This window comes from Phyllobates terribilis, unplaced genomic scaffold, assembly GCF_046119375.1.
Source record: "Phyllobates terribilis strain yellow unplaced genomic scaffold, ASM4611937v1 Scaffold_3__8_contigs__length_932513732, whole genome shotgun sequence".
Lineage (NCBI taxonomy): Eukaryota > Metazoa > Chordata > Amphibia > Anura > Dendrobatidae > Phyllobates > Phyllobates terribilis.
Genome location: NW_027362763.1, coordinates 190011764 through 190037097, shown reverse-complemented (window position 1 = coordinate 190037097; position 25334 = coordinate 190011764). Strand labels below are relative to the sequence as shown.

The 25334-nt window shown below is 46.4% G+C and overlaps 1 protein-coding gene across 2 annotated transcripts in view; it reads left to right on the top strand.

The window, feature by feature from the left end:
- The window catches only part of LOC141259009 (uncharacterized), a 36119-nt gene extending 15963 nt beyond the window's left edge, over positions 1–20156 (top strand). The window contains exons 7-11 of one of the 2 annotated variants that reach the window (XM_073674386.1): positions 547–657; positions 2222–2357; positions 3763–3869; positions 17935–18050; positions 19211–20156. In XM_073674386.1, coding sequence (XP_073530487.1) covers positions 547–657; positions 2222–2357; positions 3763–3869; positions 17935–18050; positions 19211–19219 — 479 coding nt within the window. In that variant the 3' untranslated portion in view covers positions 19220–20156. The remainder of the gene's footprint in view (positions 1–546; positions 658–2221; positions 2358–3762; positions 3870–17934; positions 18051–19210) is intronic. The other variant, XM_073674385.1, reaches the window with a different exon arrangement.
- Positions 20157–25334: the final 5178 nt, after the last annotated feature.

The following is a 25334-nucleotide window of genomic DNA, read 5'->3' as shown; positions in this document are numbered from 1 at the left end:
TGTGGGGTCCCAGCGTGCAGAGAGGGTTCCCATTACCCTCCACAGCACCCCTAATTGCCAAAGCACGATATTCTGTGCATTATCGTGAAATCTTGTGCTGTTAACTACAAGAGTGCTGCTGCTTAGCTTGGCGGCGCTGGTTTAGTTAAAGGCATGAGATCTTGTGATAACAACTGATATTTTGAGCTTTGCCAGTGAGGGGGCTGCAGATGGTTGTGGGATCCCCCTCTGCATATCGGAATGTTACAATCCAGAAGTTTGGACTTTTTTCTACAAAATTGGGTCTTAAGAACACTTCTGGGCATTCTTTTAATTAATGTGTGTGTTCTTTCCATTCAAGCCTATAATAAACAGCTGAGCAAGGGGCTACCGCACCTAGCAGAACTTTTCTCACAATAAATTGGGTTTCCCCCCATCTATAAAACATTGATAACATCTGTCATCTATAGCATTAGTAATCAGTATTTAGAACAGGCTGAAAACTAACCACAAAGTGAATTGTGCAATTTGACGTAATACAATTTCTGTTCTGGGCTTCATGAGCAGCACAAGACCAATCTGGTATTCATACAATGATCTCAGGAGAGCCAGCAGCTATGGAAAACCTTGTAAGACCACCTGACAGAGGTTCCGAGAAAGGAAAACGCAAGAAAAGGGGTAAATATGTCTACAACCACCACAACTCTGATTATGGATGAAACCCACATAAGCACAGGCAGAACATGGAGAACAGGCCACATGGAGATGTTAGACCAGATGGACGTGGCCTCCTAGTTGTGATATGACTGAGCCTCCATTTTTTTCTCTAAGGGCAGATGCAGACAACCATATAATTGGACAAGTGCTATTCATAGTTTTGACAGATAGCACTCGTCCTCATGTTATTTTATGGGGCCGTGCATATGTCCGAGTTTTCATTGGAAACTGCAGTGTGGACGGTTTGCCTTCGAGAACTGGATGGAACTCTATGGGTCAGTGGAAAAAATCTGACAGCACTCGGATGACATTTGAGTGTGGTCCGATGTTTATGGACTGACAGAAAGGAGGGGACCGAGAAACTTTTTTTTCTCTCCAAATCTAACAAAATCAGGTCACACTCTGATTAAACTCTGACCAGAGCGTGATTAACATAATTGGATCGATTTTCTCGGATGTGGAGAAAACGGTAATCTGCGTCTGCAATAACTGAGAGCCTGGAGCTGCTCCATTTTCATGAAGTTCATGTTTTTTTTCATCATTCATAAAAATGTTTCTCAGAAATCTTTTTTGTATAGGCCGTAGGATAATTTCAGCTTTTCAGCTGCCTGAGGTAAAAAGAAAAATCATGTTCCCACATTGGAGATAGGAAAGAGGGATGGTTACATGTGTTTTAATTAAAGGGGTTTTCCAGTTTCTGTTTGGATTTAAAAAAAAGCAGCGTTGAGTCTCTGCTGTCGGTCCCCGTGTCTGTTGCTGTCTGCAGGGCTGAGTCTCTGCTGTCGGTTCCAGTGTCTGTTGCTGTCTGCAGGGCTGAGTCTCTGCTGTTGGTCCCGGTGTCTATTGCTGTCTGCAGCGCTGAGTCTCTGCTGTCGGTCCCCATGTCTGTTGCTATCTACAGGGCTGAGTCTCTGCTGTCGGTCCCAGTGTCTGTTGCTGTCTGCAGCGCTGAGTCTCTGCTGTCGGTCCCGATGTCTGTTATTGTCTGCAGCACTAATGTTACATCGACAGCCCTGCAGCCAATCCGTGAGCTCAGTGGCTTGTGAAGTCTACTTGGGCAGCTTGCAGCTGGGAAAAAGACGTGTTCCGAAACCGGAAAGTCCCTTTAATACCCTCTGACAAGTGTCTTCACATGTAAAATACAGCAGTGGATACTTACACTTCTAAAACCCCTTCTGATCAAACTTTTAGGGGGAAAAAAAAATACTTATAGTGGCACTCATAGTGGTAGTGCCATAGCAATCCTCATTATGCTAGACTCACTGTAGTGCCCATAGTGCCCATCGCGGTAGTGCCTGCCTTATCACACAGTACAGAGTATTTTCCTGTTCTATGTATCTCCCTTCTCCATTGTCGTCAGTCTTATGGCCAACTTTAGCTCAAGCGTGATTGATGTAGATGGCAAAATGGTCCCCATTGAGGTCATGGAAAGGTTCCTCAATTCTTTTTCTTCATCCTTCACATGAATACACCTTTATACTTATTAGCAATATAGTGAATGCATAAAGTATCTCTATACTGTCAGGAAGAAAGAAAAAGGACAAATCAGTACCACTTCCCGGGCCCTGGGTGAGTAAGCTGTACCTGACTAACAATGGTATCGATGCAAGAGGCAAGGAAGGAGAGACTGGGGTGCTGGAGTTTTCTCAGTTACTGAGTAGGTAAGTGAGGAGCCTTTTACTGAACACTTCTAGATAAATACCATTCATCTGATCAGTATCAGTGTGCTCGTCACAAGCGCCAATCAACCATATGCCAAGCACTCGTTGACTTTCTTTTCAATGTGGCCATGATTGTGAGTTTTTCCATACAATGATCATTCTGTTTCCTCCCCTCCTCTTAGACAGTTTGCATTATCGTCCGCAGCACATCTCCTATAGGCATGAGGGGATCTGCTGAGAAACTTTGATTTATATATCATCATAAAAGATTTTATTAATAAATAATAAGCAAAATATCGATCATTCGACATTCAATCAATTTATTTACATTGCCCAATGATTGGGAACGCACGTTCATACAAAAAATTGTGAGATTACCACAGTTTAAAAGGCCCTAATACTACATGAATTAGTCCATTAATTTGGGATTATGATGTTTTATGACAGGTCACCAAGAACTAAACCTCAGATGCTTGGTGGACCTTTAACCAAGACTCGGAGCATTATTTCTTGTTTAGAGAAAGGAAATTCACTGTCATCCTGAACCCATTCTGAGTCTTGGAAAGAAAGTTGTCACATTCCCCAATGCCTTTCATTGTAACCTCCCCTTTTGATTAAAAACATCTTCATGTTGGTCTTTTCAGGTTATATTGCACAATGAGCTATGAGACACTTTCTTTAGTTTTAGACGCTCTTTCTTGAACTATTCATACTATCTTGGATGGTAGTGTTACACACCTATCTCAAATCAAGGGTCGGGTTCTGCTCCCTTCCCCTATGGCTGTGACTTATGGCTGCGTCGTGTTGGGTTTCATGGCTGGCAAACCACGCTGGCATCATCATCCAAAGCCTTTTAATGGGCGACTTGGACATACCGGTGTTTCTAAATAATCAGTCAGTGCTGTGCCCTCACCCTCGGTCCATGTGACCTGCGGCTTGGCGACTCCACTCCTCCAGGTGTGTTCTAACACTTTCCTTCACTACCACTGTAATTTATCAGGAATGTTCTTGAACAATAGTCCAATCTTGAATTCTTGGATCACATTACATAAAATCTGTATGGCACAGGCCTATCTTTTTCTTTCTACTAGTAGACAAATATTACCGATGAAGTGAGATAAAATCAAACCAAATTTACAAGATTTAGTAAAAAAAAAGGACAGATAAATGAATCTAAGTATCTGAAAGAAATGATAAAAAAGGAAAAGTCTCTAATGTCAGTCAACTAGTTCACAAAATCAGTGTACCCACGGAAAACTTTGCAGAGGCAAAATTGTCCACCCACAACTAAAATGTGAAACCTTATGTAGGGGATCATATTAGTGAATTCTATGAATATTGGCTCTGACTTAAGATAAATTACAGTAATCACAGTCTCTGAACAAAGTTAATTTATACTTTCCAGTCTCATCCGCTATTCTGAGCAGCTTTCTGAACTTGACATTGATGATAACTGCCTTGGTGAACTACCAGCCACGGACATCCTGGAGGCTCTAACAGAGAGAAATCAAGGTAAGTCAGGCTTCCAACCTTCATTGGTAAGCATTAGATGTTCCAAGCATAAAGGTACAGTCCTACAACCTCCCAGCTCCACACTAGCTCAAATATTGGGGGGTAGTATTACGTGATGATTCACTTATCTCCACTCATTATATCACTATTCAATGGTCGGACCCCCAGCAACTCAAGAACAGGATTCTGAATCTCGAGAAAAGGATATGCCATAAATATTGAATGGCTGCAGGTCCTACTTCTCTATTTCTGACAGCTTGTGAAGGGGCCATATTCTGAAAATGTAAGTCCAAACAACTATCAGACATGTATGACATATCCTGTTGATAAGCCATAAATGTCCCACATGGGATGACCTCCTGAACGGTACTAAATAGATATATGGCTAGGATATGACCTAGCATTATGATTAGTGAGGGGACAACCTCTGGGGATATTAACAGCTATTAGCATGGTGGCCTATGAAAGAGTTAAGCCGGCACCAGGACTCATACATCCAGAGCAGACGTCCTCATGAGAGATTTACTGCAGAATCAACAGCCTTGGATCAGCGGTGCTAATACCAAGAATCCATGTATATGCAGTAAGTGAACAGAAGGAAGGTAGCACAGATAGCACATGTGGACCAGTAGAAGCGCAATCAAGAGCGAAATGGCCGTAGTCCAGTAACGCTCTCAAGGTTTACATTTTATTTAAAAAAGCAAAAACATATTTTTTTTTGTATTGTCTTGGTTTCACGTCATGTTCTATAAGCTATTTCTGGCCCACTGCTCATAAAAATTAAAGGGATTGTCCACTCTTTTGAAAAAAAAAACAAAAACTGGACAACCATGTAATTATTTAAAAATTAAAAAAGAAAACTTACCTATTGATCCATTTCTGCTCCTCTGTACTGCTGTCAGGGTCTCTGCCAGTGGCTTTTATTCCTCTCCCAGCGCTGATGGGTTGGTCACTGCAGCCAATCAGTGGCTGCAATGGTCAACCGGTGACCACTTCCCACATCATATCACTGATATGGTAGGTGACCTGTACAACAGTTACATGCAACCTGCTTGAAGAGGTCCAAGCAGCAGGAGAGAGGAATGGCAGGGGAGCCGTAGGTGAGTGTGTATATATATGTGTATATATATATATATATATATATATATATACAGTGGTATGAAAAATTCTTTGCCCCTTTCCTGATTTCTTACTCCTTTGCATGTTTGTCACACTTAAATGTTTCAGATCATAAAACAAATTTAAATATTAGACAAAGATAACACAAGTAAGCACAAAATGCATTTTTTAAATCATGATTTTTATTATTAAGGGAAACAGAAGTGCAAACCTACAGGGCCCTGTGTGAAAAAGTGATTGCCCCCCCCCATCCCCCTAAAACTTAAATTAAATGTGGTTTATCAGTTTTTTGGGAAGCTGAGTTCAATTTCCCTAGCCACACACAGGCCTGATTACTGCCTGTTCTCAAACAACAAATCACTTAAATAAGACCTGCCTGACAAAGTGAAGTAGACAAAAAGATGCTCAAAAGATAATCATCATTCTGCAATACAAAGAAATTCAGGAACAAATGAGAAACAAATTAACTGAGATCTATCAGTCTGGAAAAGGTTATAAAGACATTTATAAAGCTTTGGGATGATAGGAAATCACAGTGAGAGCCATTATCCACAAATGGCAAAAACATGGAACAGTGGTGAACCTTCCCAGTAGTGGCCGGCCAACAAAATTACCCCAAGAGCGCAGCAATGACTCATCCAAGAGGTCACAAAAGACCCCACAGCAACATCTGACTCGCCCCCTGGGCCGTGGGGCACCCGGAACCGGGCTTCAGTGCAATGCTGGGAGTAGTAGTGGCAACCCGATCCCGTGGCTCAGGGTGGTCAGACCAAATGCTGTGGCAGTCTATTTGTAGAGCTATGAATGTCCGACTACGCCACCCGTGGATTGCGGTCAGGGATGACCGCCACTGCAAGGCAGACCGCTGAGGCTGGTGTGGGTGTGCAGCACAGGGATAGGATAACTCCCCACGGGAAAAGTGTAGCCTCAGGGCAATGTAGGTGGATGCTGGGGGTGATGGTGTAGGCCGCAGTAATAAGAGTTCAGAGTCCGCTTCAAACAGTCCAGGGTCTTTATTGTAGGTATTACTACTGACCCAACAGGAGTACCGGGCAGGAAAGGGCCTGGGTGTCTGAGCGCATTCGGGCGAGCCCCACTGGTCAGGGTGAGTGTGAAGGCCTACCGTTCTCTCTCTGCCCTTGCTAACTATCCCCCTTTTCGTGGTGTAATAGCCCACGTCCCTGAGCTGGCCGTCTACTTCGCCTGTATGGCTTGCGACTCTGGCCTTAGGTACCTTTTGCTTTTCCGTGCTGTACCGGTCCCTCTGTGTGGCGGAGCCTCCAGGCTTCTTAGGCCGAGGGACCCGAAATCCCTTGCGGGTTGGTTATCTGCTGCAGGGCTTGCAACCCTGACAGCCTCGGACCCCAATGTCCGGTGGTGATTCTCTCAGCCAGGATCGGCTCTCATCGCCTCTGTCCCTGGCTCGCAGCTTCTCCTCTGCTTCACGGACTCCTTGGCTACAGCTCAACTGTCCCTCCTTCTCTGGGACTAGTCTCAGTCCTGAGCTAGGTCGTCCAGTTCTCTCTAACCCTGCCCTCAGTTCCAGCTTTTATAGGGGCAGCCAGCTCCCCCTACTGGCCTGGGACAGGAGGTGCTGTATGCTAATTGTCCCTGACCAGGGAACCTCCCTCCTGCTCTCAGACACAGCCTTTAATATTTGTGGCATCCAGGCCTGGGGTGACACATTCCCCCCTAGTAAAATTTAGTACTCCAGGACTAACAGGAAACACAAATACAGGGTAAAAACAATAACATAACATATATACAAGTGCATTTTGTCCTTAAGGTCACAGCGCTTCCGTGACCGGGTGTCCATATCACCCAACTAGGTGTAGTTTTCCACAATGTGGGGACCTGTCCCTATAAACCCCAAGTTCCTGGCCTTGGGCGTGGCGGCAAGGTAAAAGCTAACTACTTTGGACCACAAGAGGGCCACGCCGGACAGGTTTTTCTTCCGTGGTCATCTTCGAAAGAGGGCACCAAGTGCAACTATCTACATGGTAGTTCCGGTTATTCACTGTCCATAACTTGTCAGTCCATTGTATCTAGGGAAACTGGAAAAACATTATTAATAACCAGGGTACAAACATAAAACATTAAATATATACACTGTGCATTTAGATCTTGCAGCGAGCTGGTATTTGACCCCTAGTGCTCCGGGTTGACCTCCGTAACCCACTGTCTGGTGGTGGTCTACCCTGGCTTTCCCCACTATCATTTAGGGTACAGCTACTAGCTGGGTTTACAGGCAGGGCAGGCAGCTGTCTGCGGGTCCTTTGGCTTACCGCAGGCATGGCAGGCTCACTGTCAGCAGAGGGTTGACTCTCCTGGGCTGCTGGCAAGGGTTCTTCTGCCTCCGGGGCTGCTTGTTCCTCTTGTTCTTCCTGCTCTCCTGTAGGCTCTTGCTGGGTAGGTTGAAGGAAGTGTAGGACGGGTACCACTATGGCATCGTTTATTCGCGTCCAGGTCCAGGGGAACCCTCTGAGAACGGTGCTGACCATTTCTTCCTTGTCCTCAGCGGGTTCAAGGTCATCTTGATCTTCCCCTGCACTCTGTAGTTGCTCGGGGCACCGTTTTAGGTGGTCTCTGGAGACGGTGCTAGTGGTTTCTCCTCCATCCTTGGTAATCACACATACCTTCGGGTTGTTGTGGTCGGACTGCAGTACTGTGTACGGGTCTCTCTCCCACTGGTCGTTCAGCTTGTGAAGCCTTCTCTTCCGCTTCAGGACCTGCTCTCCAGGTTCCAGGGGACCAGCAGGGGCGTGTTGGTTGAAGAGCTTCTCCTGCTTTTCTCTCGCTTGAGCCAGACTCCTCTGCACAGTCTCCTGTACCTTCTTGCACTGTAGCCGCCGTTCCGTATCCCAGTCCGCATCTGGGGACGTGTCCTCGGGTGTCAGGACTCCCATCTCCAGGTCTATCGGCAGCTTACCTGGTCTTGCGTGCATCAGGTAAGCCGGGGTGCAATTTGTAGCATTCACCGGGATATGGTTGTACAAGTCAATCAGGTCTGGCAGCTTCTCGGGCCACAGGCTGCGTTCTTCCAGGGGCAAAGTCTTGAGGAGATCAATGACGATATTGTTCATTTTCTCACACAGCCCGTTGGCTTGCGGGTGGTAAGGCATTGTCCGAATCTTCCTACAACCGTAGAGGTTGCAGAACTCCTGGAATACTTCAGCCTCAAACGCTGGACCTTGATCTGTCAAGATCTGTTCCGGATACCCGTGTGGACGGCAGAAGTGTTTCTGGAAGGCTCTGGCCGCTGTTTGGGCTGTCAGGTCTTTAACAGGAACCACCACCAGGAACCGGGAGTAATGGTCCACAATCGTGAGGGCATAGATGTAGCCGGACCGGCTTGGAGCCAACTTCACATGGTCCAGAGCTACTAGCTCAAGAGGCTGCCTGGTGACGATGGGCCTCAAGGGTGTCTTCTGGCTGGTACGGTCCTTCCTTCTGAGGTGGCATGAGCCGCAGTCCCTGCTCCACTTCTCTATGGCCCCTCTCATACCGACCCAGTAGAACCGCTCTCTCAGTAGGAACTCCAGTTTCTTCCACCCGAAGTGTCGCGCTCTGTCATGGTAGGCCTCCAGGACCATTGCTGCATCTCGCCTTGGGACCACTACCTGCCAGGTCAGCTCGTGCGTCCGGTGGTTGACAAGCCTTCTGCACAGCTTACCATCGTAGAGGAATAGCCTGCTTTTCTCCTTCCATAACTGCTTGGCTTCCTCTGGAGCGTCCGGGCCAGGGCTAGCGTCTGCCTGGGTTAACAGGTCTTTCACCAGGCGAACTGCAGGGTCACTATCTTGCATTTCAGCCCAGCCGTGGTGGGGTAAGGGGTTGAACATGACGGTGGTTAGGTCTTTGTCTTTTACCCGGTGAGAATACTGAGTGGCCCCATACCGGTGGAACGCAGGGAGCTCTACTTCCTCCAGCTCTTCCGAGTTTTCTTCTCCTTCGGGTCGGTGAGGTATTCTTGATAGGGCGTCTGCGTTGGTGTTGGTCCTGCCTGCCCGGTATTTGATTGTGAAGTCATAATTGGATAGCCGGGCCATCCACCGCTGTTCTAGGGCACCTAGTCTTGCATTGTCCAGGTGTGTCAGCGGGTTGTTGTCCGTGTACACAGTGAACTTTGCGGAGGCCAGGTAATGCTTAAACCGTTCTGTGACGGCCCACACCACTGCCAAGAATTCTAGCTTGAAGGAGCTGTAATTCTCCGGGTTTCTTTCAGTGGGCCTCAGCTTCCGGCTGGCGTACGCGATCACCCTTCCTCTGCCCTGCTGGTTCTGTGACAGTACGGCTCCCAGCCCCACATTGCTGGCGTTTGCGTGGAGGATGAAAGGCTGGCCATAATCGGGGTAGGCCAGGATCTCATCCCCCGTGAGGGCCATCTTCAACTGGCGGAAGGACTCCTCTTCCGGCTTGTCCCACTTGAAGGGTGGCTTTTGACTTCTGGTCTTGGATTGACCTATCAGGAGGTCCTGCATTGGAGCTGCCATCTTTGTGAACACGGGGATGAACCTTCGGTAGTAGCCTACCAACCCGAGGAACTGCCTCACTTCTTTGATGTTTGAGGGGCTTGGCCAGCTCTAAATTACTGTGACCTTGTCGGGGTCGGGGGCTACTCCTTCTGCACTCACCACGTGTTCCAAGTACTGTACCTTCGGCTTTAACAGATGGCACTTAGAGGGTTTCACTTTCATGCCATAGCCTGCCAGGGCTTCGAACACCTCTGCCAGGTGTTTTAGATGGTCCTCGTAGGTCTTCGAATAGACGATCACGTAGTCCAGGTAAAGTAGGACCGTCTCGAAGTTTCTGTGCCCTAGACAGCATTCCATCAGCCTCTGGAAGGTCCCGGGTGCGTTGCAGAGCCCGAATGGCATATAGTTGAATTTGCTCAATCCCATCGGGGTGGTGAAGGCGGTCTTCTCCTTGTCAGCCTCTGCCACAGGAACCTGCCAGTACCCGCTAGTAAGGTCCAAAGTAGAGAAGAAATTAGCTGATTTTAGTGCGGCTAAAGACTCCTCTATCCTAGGTAAAGGGTACGCGTCTTTATGGGTGATACGATTGATTTGTCTATAGTCCACGCACATTCTCATGCTACAGTCTATCTTTTTTCCAAAACTAAGGGAGCTGCCCAGGGGCTACAGCTATCTCTAATGACCCCAGCTGCCTTCATTTCTCTCAGCATGCCCTTTGCGTTCTGATAGTGCGCAGGGGGTACAGGTCTGTGTCTCTCTTTTATTGGTGGGTGGCTCCCCGTGGGGATGTGGTGTTCTACCCCTTTCACTCTGCCGAAGTCTAGCGGGTGCTTACTAAAGATTCTCTCGTACTCCTGAACCACCCGGTAGACTCCTTGTTTTTGGTGCGAGGGAGTGGAGTCAGCACCCACGTGGAGCTTCTGGCACCAGTCCTCCTTGTGTTTCTGTGAGCCATTATCCTACACCGGTGGAGATGGAGGCAAAGGTTCCACGACCCTGATAGCATTGTGCTCGACGGCAAACAATTTGGCTAGTGTAGCGTACCGGGGCAAGTGTACTTCCCTTTCCCCGGTGTTTAAGATCCGGAAGGGCACCCTTCCATGGCGGACAACAATCACCCCCCGGGCTGTCAAAATGGTGGCCTGTTGTCTGAGTACACGGGTTCTAGCATGGCTTGGTAGTCTCTCCCTCTTAACCCGATTGCAGTCCGACACCAGATCATCATTTCGCTTTTGGGAGGCATGGCAATGGGGAACGGGTCGCTCATCCTCATGCTACCGATCTCACCACCAGACAGTTCTACCTGTTGCCGTCTCATCAGGGCTCTTATCTCTTTCTGGAGGACCCTCTGTTGGCTGGAGCTCGCATTCATCGCCACCTGCTGCAAAATCACAATTACTTCTGAAAGACAGTTTTCAATCACATTAGTACCCAAGGTTATTTTAGGGTGACTTTCACGACGGTCAATGTCCACAATGATCACTCCCTGTGCCGGCAGTCCAACCTTACCAATCTTGATGGTCATCTCTCTGAACCCCACCTGCGGCACGGGTTGGCCATTGCTGGCGATGATGCTTAAGTCATCGTCTGGATAGCGGGTTATGTCAGCGTCACTCCAGTACCGCTTGAAAAGTACGTAGGGGATGGTAGTCACTTGAGACCCGGTGTCCAGCAGTGCACTCATGGGGATACCGTCCAGCACTACGGGTAAGACCGGGCGTCCCCCCACGTACTTATCGCGCCAATTAGACGGGCCTAATGACCTTATGCCTGGGGGTTGGCCCTCTGCCCCAGGTCGGACCCATTTAAAGTACAGAACCTGGTTATGTGTCCTGGCTGGCTGCAACGGCGGCAAATCGGTTGTCCATCCTCGGTGTAACGGTCGGCGGGCCTCCCTCTGAACGACGGGATCCTCCTCTGTCGACGCCACGGGACATCCTCCGGACTGGAAGTCAGCTTGATTGGTCTTGATGGTTCCATCTGCAACGACTGTACGGTCCTGGTCAATGCAGCCTCACTCTTGGTTAATTCTTGGACCTGATGGTGCTGGTTGGCAGGCTGGGATGGATTTAGGGCCTGCGCATCAGCCCCCACAAGGTCTGCGGGGTAGGGCGCCATCTCCTGGTGGTAAGTGATGGCAGGGCACCGGGAAACTACAGCGCCACCTGGTGCGGGTTCTCGGAGCACCCGGATGGCCCTATCTTTGAACTGCGCAAAAGTCAAATCGGGGTTCTGTAGGGCCATGAGGCGCAGCTGGATTCTGTGGGCGCTGGACAGCAGACCTTCTATGAACTGGTCAGTCAACAGTTTATCGGTGTCCTGCACGCTGCCAGGGTCAGCTTGTTTAATTGCTCCCAGAGCTTCTTGCAGGTTCACGGCATAGTCTCTGATACTATCTTGGGCTCGCTGCTTACAGCCATAGAACCGCATTTCGATTTCTGCTGAGGTACGGGTATCACAGGTACTCCGCAGCCGGGTCAGAATGTCCTTTACAGTCCTTTTCTCCTCATCTGACCATGATTTCACTTCCCGCTGGGCTGCACCGTTTAGCTGCCCCGTCAGAATGCTCACTTTCTGTTCTTCTGTCAGGGGATAAACTTTAAATAAACCGTGCAGTCTTTCCTTAAAGTCAGTTAATGTATGGGATTCCCCTGAGTATTGGGGCAGCCAGATGCTCCGGGGATGTAGGGCATGGAGAACGGCATCACCGCTGCTGCAGCCACGCTGGTGGTAGAAGGTCCCTCCGCGTCCGTCATCTTCCTCCCCCCTAGTTAACCGTACCCTACCTTCCGTTGATCCTCTTCCGTAGGCTGCGGCTCCGCTGGTGCTGCTCCGGGCGAGGACCTTGCGTCGCGTCCTGGTGACGTCAGGGTCGCTCTCTCTCCTTCCAGGACCTTGCGCAGCGTTGGTGCGTAGGGCGGGGCTTCAGGTCTCGTGCGGTTTGGACGTCCACGCCCCTCTTCTTCCCGCGCGGCGTCCCGAAGATGGCGCCTGTTGGCGGGAAAACGGCTGAAGATGGCGGGAAAATGGCTGAAGATGGCGGGAAACTTCACTCAGGTAAGTACAAAGTCTTTTTCAGGCACGCAATACCCGTTTGTGGCGGGTTGGTCACTATCCTGCCGCCTACGCCAAAGCTGACTTGCCCCCTGGGCCGTGCGGCACCCGGAACCGGGCTTCAGTGCGATGCTGGGAGTAGTAGTGTCAACCCGATCCCGTGGCTCAGGGTGGTCAGACCAAATGCTGTGGCAGTCTATTTGTAGAGCTATGAATGTCCGACTACGCCACCCGTGGATTGTGGTCAGGGATGACCGCCGCTGCAAGGCAGACCGCTGAGGCTGGTGTTGGTGTGCAGCACAGGGATAGGATAACTCCCCACAGGAAGAGTGTAGCCTCAGGGCAATGTAGGTGGATGCTGGGGGTGATGGTGTAGGCCGCAGTAATAAGAGTTCAGAGTCCGCTTCAAACAGTCCAGGGTCTTTATTGTAGGTATTACTACTGACCCAACAGGAGTACTGGGTAGGAATGGGCCTGGGTGTCTGAGAGCATTCGGGCGAGCCCCACTGGTCAGGGTGAGTGTGAAGGCCTACCGTTCTCTCTCTGCCCTTGCTAACTATCCCCCTTTTCGTGGTGTAATAGCCCACGTCCCTGAGCTGGCCGTGTACTTCGCCTGTATGGCTTGCGACTCGGGCCTTAGGTACCTTTTGCTTTTCCGTGCTGTACCGGTCCCTCTGTGTGGCGGAGCCTCCAGGCTTCTTAGTCCGAGGGACCTGAAATCCCTTGCGGGTTGGTTATCTGCTGCAGGGCTTGCAACCCCGACAGCCTCGGACCCCAATGTCCGGTGGTGATTCTCTCAGCCAGGATCGGCTCTCGTAGCCTCTGTCCCTGGCTCGCAGCTTCTCCTCTGCTTCACAGACTCCTTGGCTACAGCCCAACTGTCCCTCCTTCTCTGGGACTAGTCTCAGTCCTGAGCTAGGTCGTCCAGTTCTCTCTAACCCTGCCCTCAGTTCCAGCTTTTATAGAGGCAGCCAGCTCCCCCTACTGGCCTGGGACAGGAGGTGCTGTAAGCTAATTGTCCCTGACCAGGGAACCTCCCTCCTGCTCTCAGACACAGCCTTTAATATTTGTGGCATCCAGGCCTGGGGTGACACACATCCATACAACTGCAGGCCTCACTTGCCTCCGTTAAGGTCAGTGTTCATGACTCCACCATAAGAAAGAGACTGGGCAAAAATGGTATACATGGTAACGTTCCAAGACGAAAACCCCTGCTGAACAAAAAGAACATAAAGCCTCGTCGTTTGGGAGAATACTCTGTGGACTGACGAGACAAAAGTTGAACTTTTTGGAAGGTGTATGTCCCATTACATCTGGCGTAGAAGTAACACAGCATTTCAGAAAAGGAACATCATACCAACAGTAAAATATGGTGATGGTAGTATGATGGTCTGGGGCAGTTTTGCTGCCTCAAGACCTGGAAAACTTGCTGTGGTAAATGTAACCATGAATTCTGCTGTCTGCTAAAAAATCCTGAAGGACAATGTCTGGTCATATGTTAGTGACCTCAAGCTGAAGCGCACTTGGGTTATGAAGCAGGACAATAATCCAAAACATAAACCAATCAAAGAAGAAGTATAACTGCTTAATTATTAAAATATAATATCTTTATTTCAAACATATCTTTAAAATAAGTTAAAAACCAGGTGAAGCAAGGAATCCCACAGAACAGGTATCATATGGTATAAATAATTAAAATGTTGTAGGCAAGGTATAAATAATCAAGAAAAATGCAAAACACCAAAATAATTAAATATGGAGACTTTTAACTTATTTTAAAAATATGTTTAAAACGAGACAGTTGAGACAGTATAAGAGATATGTAGCTAGCTGAATAACACCACTTTTTCCATGGCAATTAACATCATGACACTTACAGTAAAGTCCTGTATCAGAACTAAGGACCTGGGGCATCTATCTGGCAATCCCTGATATCTCTCCAATACATCATATGTCTTTGACCAGTTGGTCTCATTTGACCTCCTTCTCATATAACCTGTTCATATGTGCAAATCATTGCATCTGAGAATTAACATTATCGTTGGAGTGGCAAGTAACATCAATATACGCGTCATTGGTTTTTATCCCCCCCCCTATAATTCACCCATTCACATTCAATTCACCACCAGAACATACATATATTTTAATCATTATAGATCCAAAATTCATGAGACAATCGAAAATATACCATCAAATCACTTTTCTTTATTTTTATCAACACATGCCCCAATTATTATCCAGCAGATGCTAAAGCATCATACTATCATGTTATATTCGAGATCCAATCCATATATATATACAGTGCCTACAAGTAGTATTCAACCCCCTGCAGATTTAGCTGGTTGACACATGCGGAATTAACTTGGCATTGTGACATTTGTACTGTAGATCAGCCTGGAAGTGGGAAATGCACTGCAGCAATTTTTTTTTTTTTTTTTTTAAAAAACGTTAAAAGTTAATTCAGAGTGTCATTTATTATTCAACCCCTCAAACCACAAGAATTCTGTTTGGTCCCCCTAAAGTATTAAGAAGTAGTTCAGGCACCAAGAATAATGAGCTTCACATGTGTGGATTAAAGATCTCTTTTGCCAGCCTTTTCTGACTATTTAAGACCCTCCCCAAACTTGTGAACAGCACTCAGACATGGTCAACATGGGAAAGACAAAGGAGCATTCCAAGGCCATCAGAGACAAGATCGTGGAGGGTCACACGGCTGGCAAGTGGTACAAAACCCTTTCCAAGGAGTTGGGCCTACCTGTCTCCACTGTTGGGAGCATCATCCGTAAGTGGAAGGCTTATGGAACTACTGTTAGCCTTCCACGGCCTGGACAGCCTTTGAAAGTGTCCTCCCGTGCCGAGGCCAGGCTTGTCCGAAGAGTCAAGGCTAACCCAAGGACAACAAGGAAGGAGCTCCGGGAAGATCTCATGGCAGTGGGGACATTGGTTTCAGTCATTACCATAAGTAACGTACTCCACCGCAATGGTCTCCGTTCCAGACGAGCCCGTAAGGTACCTTTACTTTCAAAGCGTCATGTCAAGGCTCCTCTACAGTTTGCTCATGATCACTTGGAGGACTCTGAGACAGACTGGTTCAAGGTTCTATGGTCTGATGAGACCAAGATCGAGATCTTTGGTGCCAACCACACACGTGACGTTTGGAGACTGGATGGCACTGCATACGACCCCAAGAATACCATCCCTACAGTCAAGCTTGGTGGTGGCAGCATCATGCTGTGGGGCTGTTTCTCAGCCAAGGGGCCTGGCCATCTGGTCCGCATCCATGGGAAGATGGATAGCACGGCCTACCTGGAGATTTTGGCCAAGAACCTCCGCTCCTCCATCAAGGATCTTAAGATGGGTCGTAATTTCATCTTCCAACAAGACAACGACCCAAAGCACACAGCCAAGAAAACCAAGGCCTGGTTCAAGAGGGAAAAAGTCAAGGTGTTGGAGTGGCCTAGTCAGTCTCCTAACCTTAACCCAATTGAAAACTTGTGGAAGGAGCTCAAGAATAAAGTCCACATGAGACACCCAAAGAACCTAGATAACTTGGAGAAGATCTGCATGGAGGAGTGGGCCAAGATAACTCCACAGACCTGTGCCGGCCTGATCAGGTCTTATAAAAGACGATTATTAGCTGTAATTGCAAACAAGGGTTATTCCACAAAATATTAAACATAGGGGTTGAATAATAATTGACCCACACTTTTATGTTTAAAATTTAATAAAATTCAACTGAGCAACATAACTTTTTGGTTTGTAAGATTTATGCTTCTGTTCATAAAACCTACTCTCGTTTGCAATTTGAAGGCTCTAACTTATTTGCATCTTATCAAACCAGCTAAATCTGCAGGGGGTTGAATACTACTTGTAGGCACTGTATATGTATATGTATGTGTGAATGTATATATATGTGTGGGGAACAACCCAAAGAAAAAATATAAGCAATCCGACACATCAAACAACAATTTGTATCACAATAACACTCCCCGCTCCAGTTCGGGGCCGCTCTGTGGACTGCGGCGGAGGGGTGAGACTCCAGGAGTGAGCATGCATCTATGTGTCTGGTCTGGGATGTTTTTTTTTTTGCTACCCATCTTATCAGCCCAATGCCTCCCTAAATCAATTTTTAGATTTCTTGTAGGAACTCCACACGGTAGATAATTATAGATTTTGACAAAATAGTCATTTGGTTAACATAGGCTTCCAGCTCACATTTGGGTGATGATTTTTAAAATTTGAGCAGTGACACTATTGGTAAGAAATATATGTATACAAGAGTCCACCTATATTCATCAGTTAGACTCCAGACTCCACAACAGAGAGGAAGAGTAGATTTGAATTGGGTGTTACCTCTGAGGGTGACCCCACCCACAAGTAAAGATGCTGGGTATAAGAGTTCAGTCAAACCTAAGGTCTCATACACACCTGATGAAGGCTCTATGAGCAGAAACTAGTTGTGTGATCCTTTTTAAAGACTCCCCTCTCCCTTCCCTTTTTGTACATCCATGTCCCTTATGTGTATTCACGGTTTTATGATTTTTTAATAAACCTACAAATATTAATCCCTGGTGGAATATCCTCCATGTGATTGCACCACAATTGGAAGATTTAACAATTTTTTGGTTACTCTTTCTTCCACGGGAGCGCCTCCAGAATCCATTTGTCTCAATATTTTAATAATTAAGCAGTTCTACTTCTTCTTTGATTGGTTTATGCTAATACTGAAGTACTGCATTTTGTAGGCCAGTTCTTTGTATATTGGATTCAGTGATCCAAAACACCAGCAAGTCTACCTGTGAATGGCATAAGTAAAACAAAATTAAGACTTTGGAGTGGCCTAGTCAAAGTCCTGACCTTAATCTGATTGAGATGCTGTGACATGACCTTAAAAAGGCGGTTCATGCTCGGAAACCCTCCAATGTGGCCGAATTACAACAATTTTACAAAGATGAGTGGGCCAAAATTCCTCCAGAGCATTGTAAAAGATTCATTGCCAGTCATCACAAATACTTGATTGCAGTTGTTGCTGCTAAGGGCGGCCCAACCAGTTATTAGGTTTGGGGGCAATCAATTTTTCACACAGGGCCCTGTAGGTTTGGATTTCTTTTTCCCTTAATAATAAAGATCTTCATTTGAAAACTGCATTTTGTGATTACTTGTGTTATCTTTTTCTAATATTTAAATTTGTTTTGTGATCTGAAACATTTAAGTGTGAAAAACATGCAAAAGAATAAGAAATGAGGAAAGGGGCAAACGCTATTTCACACCACTGTATATATTTTTTTAGACCATGTTGGGCCCGTTTTTAAGAAAGAAAAAAGGCGGATAATCCCTGTAATGTCTCCTATAAAATACAGTTTAATATTTTAAACCAGCAGTAGTACATAAAGCTTTCTGTTCCACCATCTCAACAGGGAAACTACCACGCTTGAAAATTAAAGTAACAGCCCAGATTTCACCAGTTACATTTAAAGCCATCCTAAAACAGAGCGGGAAACTGAAAACCTCAAAAAAGAAGAGAAGAAGAAAGGTAAATGTATAATTTTCTGATAATAAAGCTGAAATAATTGATAACAGAGAGTTCACATATTTTACGTATCTCACATCACAAGATCTAAACCTCAGATTGTTACTGTATCTGATCAGAATTCAGCGTCACTTTAATTTCTTCTATGATTTTATCTCTATCAGAGAAAAACATACACCACAATTATTCTGTCGGTATACCTGTACATAGGCAACTTCCTGCATGTTTTAGCAGATTACACTGTGGGTTTTCTCCGTAACATTTGGATCAGACTTTAACAAATCCCTTCCACAATGCTGGTAACTGCAAAACACAATGGATTTCTGAAGTGAAAATCCACTGCGTATTGGACCTGTGTGAACATACCCTAAAGTAGACCCGACTTCTTAGCAATCTTTTTTTCAGCACAGGTTGCAATAACAGGACTGTTAAAGGGGTTTTCCGAGCTATACTAAATTTCTGAAGTGCCTCAGTATTGGAGGTAGCCGAATCCTATGCAAAATCCTATGCAATGTGCACATGGTCAGGATTCCGCTCGAGAAGGCAACAAGCGGTTTTCACGTGACAGCATGTGTGTGATTTACAGACTGGCAATCATAAGCCAACTAGCAACTTTTCCTGCTTCTCTCAATGTACTATGAATGAGAATGAAATAACAAACGTCATCGCATGATGGCCGCTCATTACTTGCTCGAGCGGAATCCTGACAGTGTGCACATTGCACAGGATATTGTATAGGATTCATCAGATAGTTAGAGGTGCTGCAAAAATATAGGTTAGTCCTGAAAATCTCTCCAATGAGTTAACTGTAAACAAACTAACTTCCAGCAATTATTAAGAGAACTGTTTCTCCCAACTTTGCCAATTGCATATTTCTAAGGTAACGCAGAGATCCTGTGTCATCATTTAGTCTCCACTGAGTAATAAAGTGGAGAACAGTTTGTGCCCAACAAGGGACCATAATATGTGAGCAAAAACTCTATTGGGACCAGCAAGACATCTGGATGACCCAACCGGGGGCAAAGGGGGACACCCCAGCAACGCCAATCACATTCTACGTGTTTTGGCGCTTACAAATGTAGCTGTTTTTCTTCTCTCCAACTGATAAACATCCGGCAATAATCATTTATCTTGTTTCCTATCACATTTTATCATTCCGACAGAAAAACTGAGGGAATTAAATGTCAAGAACATCATTACCCAGCGTGAAATAAAAAAACATGGAGCTAAACTACAGGTATAGAAATGATTGTGACACAACTATCACCATGAGACAAGCAAAAGGACCAGCACCAGACACATGAACCCCGGCTGTACAGTCCTGTAACACTGGAGGAAACAGGCTCCTTTCTAGAAGCATTTGTGAGACCAAGGCTGGACACACGTGGCTGAAAATCCATCCATCAAGGTGGCCAATGACCAACTGGTTTTGAGAGAAAGTCATGTGACCATTGGTCACTGTGTGTTAATCAAAGAATTCTAGAAAGGAAAAGTTGGAAAGGACCTCCAGGGTCATCTGGTCCAACCCCCTGCATGATTCACTAAACCATCTCAGACAGATGTCTGTCCAGCCTCTGTATGAAGACTTCCATTGAAGAACTCACCATCTCTCGTGGCCACTTGTTCCACTCATTGATAATCCTCACGGGTGGTAGGAGGTTTTAGCTGCAGAATGTGGGGTTACCCAAGCATCCATTTATTCATTATTTACTATTTTTACTTTGCTATAAGAAGTTAAATGTATAGATCCCCCGTATTGTCGAAGCCCCTCTGGCCTACTTTAACATCATGGCTCACATAGCCGGCATGGAGTGATGAAGACGTTGTAGTTCCACCCAATCTTTTTTATTGTGAAGCTTATTCTTGCAGTCTGGTGAGAAGTTTGGTGTAAGCTGTGACAAAGAACGCAGTATGTGCATTCGAAACGCGTTGCTGTTTCTGTAACATCATAGATCAATTTTCACAGCATAATTAATTTTTTGACTGAATTTAGAATTTTATGAAGCTGGATCTTAATTTGTAAGCTGAAGTGGAGCCCACTGGGAATCTTTTATCAGAACATGTCCCATTCTTTAAATGAAGTTAAATGATAAATATATATTTTAAGTTTTGGATGTTCTGTTGTTTTTGTGTGTGTCATTTTACATATTAAAGAAAATCTTGAAATATTGCAGTTTTTCTCTGATCACTGACCTCTCAAACAGACCTCACACTTCCTGTTCGGTAAAGATCTCAGTAGTGGGGTCATTATTATATCAGGAAGACAACAATGACGTGTGACAACAATGACGTGTAACACCGATATATTGATAACACAGGATCAATAGCTAATATATCAGTATTGCTAGGGCACGTGGAGGCAAAATAGACAAATACACAGCACCGGGGAACAACATGTTGTATATATACAGTACAGACCAAAAGTTTGGACACACCTTCTCATTTAAAGATTTTTCTGTATTTTCATGACTATGAAAATTGTACATTCACACTGAAGGCATCAAAACTATGAATTAACACATGTGGAATTATATACTTAACAAAAAAGTGTGAAACAACTGAAAATATGTCTTATATTCTAGGTTCTTCAAAGTAGCCACCTTTTGCTTTGATGACTGCTTTGCACACTCTTGGCATTCTCTTGATGAGCTTCAAGAGGTAGTCACCGGAAATGGTTTTCACTTCACAGGTGTACCCTGTCAGGTTTAATAAGTGGGATTTCCTGCCTTATAAATGGGGTTGGGACCAAGTTCCTCCCTCTGATTCCTAGGGATTTTGCAGAATGATGGAAGAACCACTTCTTGGTTTAAGGTCATCGATGACACCACCTTCGGGGAGAAACTTGGATCCAGTTTCAGAATGATGCAATCATCCCGAATCTGCATACAAGGCTCGACGACAGATAGAGACTGGATTTCACCTAACTGTTTAGCTGTGGTGATTGCCACCAAGAAGACTGTTGTCAGAGTCAAGTTCTTTATTCCCAAATCATTAACTGGGCCGAAGGCAGGTTTGCAAAGGATTACAAGATTCAGACCCCATGGAGGGGAAGAAATTCTCTGTGTAGGCCTAAGTCTCTCGATTGCCTTGACAAACCTGATTATCCAGGGATGCGAGGACAATGATGTGTCGAAGAAAGCACCTAGTGCCGCAATCTGCACCTTCAAGGTACTTGGTCTAAGACTTGCGTCAAATCCTGCCTGCAAGAAATCAAAGATCGCAGGGATGTCTGGCTGAGAGATGTCTACCGTCCTGGGGAAATGACAAAAGGTCCTCCAGACTTTTTTATATATACTAGCCTGAATAGTCTGAATCACTCTGGCGGATAAGCCCTTGTTCTTCAGGATCTCCCCTTCAGAAGCCAAGCTGAGAGCTGGAGCTATTGAAGATTCTGATGAAACAGTGGATCTTGCATCAGAAGATCTTCCTGAAAAGGGAAAATGATTGGATCTTCCAACGCTAGATGACGTAGAAGGGGGAACCAACTTCTCCTTGGCCGGAACGGGACAATTGCTATGACTGTCGCCCGATCTTCCTGAATTTTCCGCAGCATTCTCGGAATTAGAGGAGCAGGTGGGAAGGCATATGTTAGGCCCTCTCCCAATATTGTGAGAGTGTGTCCACTGCCAGAGGATGATCTCCTGGGTCGAGAGAAAAGAAAGATGTTGTCTTTGCATTTGTTCTGGATGCAAAAAGGTCTAGGTGCGGCTGACCCCATCTGCGGGTTAATTGCTGGAACACCTCTTCCTTCAGTTCCCATTCTGAAGCCTTCATCTGACGCCTGCTGAGGTAATCTGCCTTCTGATTGTTGGATCCCCGAAGGTGAACTGCTGAAATGGAGCTCACTATCATCTCTATACCTAAGAATATCCTGTTGGCCAGGGACTGGAGAAGTGGATGTCTTGGTCCGCCCTGATGTCTGATGAAAGAGACTGCCGTGATGTTCTCCGACAAAATTTTTACATGTTTCTCTTTTAAGACCGCCCGGCTTCTCTGTAGGGCTTCCCAGATTGCCTATAGTTCCCGAAAATTCGATGATCGGGTCTGAATCTCCGTGGACCATGTTCCTTGGAGATAAGAATCTCCCACTCGAGCTCCCCATCCTGAGAGACTTGTGTCCGTGGTCACTAACAGACAAGGTTCCAGAATCCACTGCACTCCCTTCTGTAGATTCTTCTGGTCGAGCCACCAGTGTAGAGAGTCCTGGGCGTCTCTGGACAAAGACATCTTCCTGTCTAGGCAATTCTGATGTCCGTCTGTCACTTCCAGGATGCATTTCTGTAGAGGACTAGAATGGAACTGGCTCCATCTGACGCAGGAGATGCATGACGTCATGATTCCCAAAATACTCATTGCCTTCCGAATTGAAGGTTTCTTCTCTCTTGCAAAAGAACGAATCCTTTGTGGAATTGAGAGCATCTTGTCTTAAGGGAGACAAGACATTTGTATTCGGGAGTCGAGATGGACTCCCAGAAAGATGTGTGATGTACTTGGGACAAAACTGGATTTTTCTTTGTTCACAATCAAACCCAGGCTGGTTAATGTCCGTAGGACAAATTCCAGATGTTGCGTCATATCTAGAGGAGATCCTGCTACCAACAGGAAGTCGTCCAAGTACGGAATGATGGTAATATCTCTGAGTCGGATACAGGCCACCACCTCTGCCATGACCTTTGTAAAGATTCTGACAGCAGATGACAGGCCAAAGGGAAGACATCGGAACTGGTAGTGTAGAATCTGACTGCCTGATGATAGTGCAAACCTCAGATATTGCTGACTTGAGGAATGTATTAGCAGGTGGTAGTATGCATCCCTAATGTCCAGGGTGCACATTACCGCATCCATGTTTATTAGAGGGATGGCTGATCTTACTAATTCCATGCGGAATTTCTTGTAGCGGACCCACCGGTTTAGGGGTTTCAGGTTGATAATCGTACGGAACTCCCCTGACGGTTTCTTTATTGAAAACAGGGAGGAGTAATGGCCCTGATGTTGTTCGTGTTCTGGAACTGGTACAATAACCCTCTGATGCAGCAGCTTCTCTATGTCTGCCTGCAGATGGGAAAGAGAGGTAGGGGAACCTCTCGTCAGGCGGAATTTTGGGGGGGATTTTGAGAAAATTCTATCCTGTAACCCTGCGCTATAGTTGTTAGTGTCTAGGGATTTTGAGTTACCCGATGCCAACTGTTTCTGAAAAACTTTATTTACGGGAGGGGAACGGTTTACGAAAGGGCTGCTCCTTCTTTTTCTCCTCAGGGAAGCCCTTCGTTTTATCGGACGCTTTTTCTAGAATGTCATCTAGTACAGGTCCGAATACTCTGAGCCCTGAAAATGGAATGGAGCACAGTTTGTTCTTAGAAGCTGTATCTCCAGACCATGTTTTTAACCAAACAGCTATACGGGCTGAGTTGGAAAGCGCATTATTTCTGGCCGCAAATCTGACCAATTCTGCTGAAGCATTGGCCATAAAATTTGTTGCCATTTTTAATAGGGGTAATGATTGAAGGAGATTTTCCCTCGGGGTGCCATCCCGTAGGTGACTCTCTAACTCTTCTAGCCAGACTCTCATGGATCTGGCAATAGATGTAGCAGCGATATTAGATTTAATAATTGCTACTGAAGCTTCCCAGGCTTTTTTCAAAAGTCCATCCGCCTTCCTATCCATAGGATCTTTAAGTCCTGACGAGTCTTCAAAGGGGATAGAGGTTTTCTTGACCACCTTAGCCACCGGGACGTCAATTTTAGGAATAGTGTCCCACACATTGGTGTCCTCTGGGTCAAAAGATAGTCGGGCGCGGTAGTCTCGTGGTATAGAGAGTCTCTTCTCTGCATCCTCCCATTCCTCTAGTATCATGTCCTTCACATGGGCATTAACAGGAAAACCCATGGATCTCTGGGTTCTAAGACCACCAAACATCTCATCCTGAATGTTACTGCTCTTCTCCGTTTCCTCTACCTGCATTGTGTTTCGGACGGCTCGTAGAAGAATATCCATACCATTTGAGTGGAACACGTATCTTTTCCGTTCCCCGCCCTGAGGTGGACTAATGGTCTCACAGTCAGAATCACCAGATGGGTCGATTTCACCCTCAGAAGATGGTTTTATATCTTCTCTGGGTCTTTTGGGTCCCTGGACATCTTGGACTCTTGAACCTGGAGGCTGCAGAGACGCAATAGGAGCCTGAACCTCTTCTTTGATTATATTACACATCTCGTTTAATAAAGCCCCGTGCTCCTCCTTTAGCATGGAGGCTCTACACTCAGCACATAGACGCTTTGTATATGAGTCGGGAAGTCTGATGTTACAATCCAGGCACCTCTTGGATTTTACAGTGGCCTTTTTCCCTGTATCCTTCTATTTCTCAGAAGGAGGTGGTAACTGCCTAGATAGATCCTATAAAAAAATATGGAGGGCCTGGTAAGAGTAAGCTCCATTAACCATATAAAGGAGGTAATGGTACACTCACATGACTGTGGGGCGATCCAAGGAGGGTATCAGGGTGAGACATCTCTGCGATTTACCTGTCAGGGGTGCCCAAGCTGTAAGCCTGTCTTTGTGCTCCCCAGCCCCCCTTCCTATACCTTACCTGGTCGCCCAGTCATTTTCCCTGATCCCTGGCGTCTGGTCTTAACCGCGGTTTGAATTTCCTGGGCGACCGCCACCGGAAGTCGTCATCCCAAACTTCCGGTTTCGACGCCGGGGGGTCCCAGAGCCAGGAGAAGCCGGACCCGCCCAGAGCAGGACGCCGAGAGCCCTGGCGATGGGGAAGCGGCACCCGGAGGCTCCAGCACATCGGAGAGCTGAGGGACTCCCGACAGGGAGTGTTGGCCCAGGACCCGCTTGGCGGCGGGAAGGAGAGAGCCGTGGCCCCCCGATCTCCCCGGAGTCCCCTGAGGTATCTCTATCGTCATACCAGTGCTCCTGCACCAGCGCTCCTCCTGTACTCCCTGTCCTGTGTAGGGACAGGAAAAACACTGAGGAGGTTGGGGGTGGGAGGGCTTTTAAACTCTTGTGCTTCCTGTCCCTACACAGGATATGGGATTACTCCTCCTATGGTGCTGTCATGGGGACGTACTGGAAAGAAAAGTTATGGCTCTTGGAAAAAAGGGAAGAAAAAAAGATCATTGCTGCCCCCCAAAATCTGCTAATTTATAAAACATCTAATACATCACCAGGAAATGAGCCTATTAAATTACATCAGGTCACACAGATCCCATTTAGTATAAGGCTGTGTGCCCACTATGCGTTTTTGCCGCGGAATTTCCACAGCGAAAACACTTAAAAAC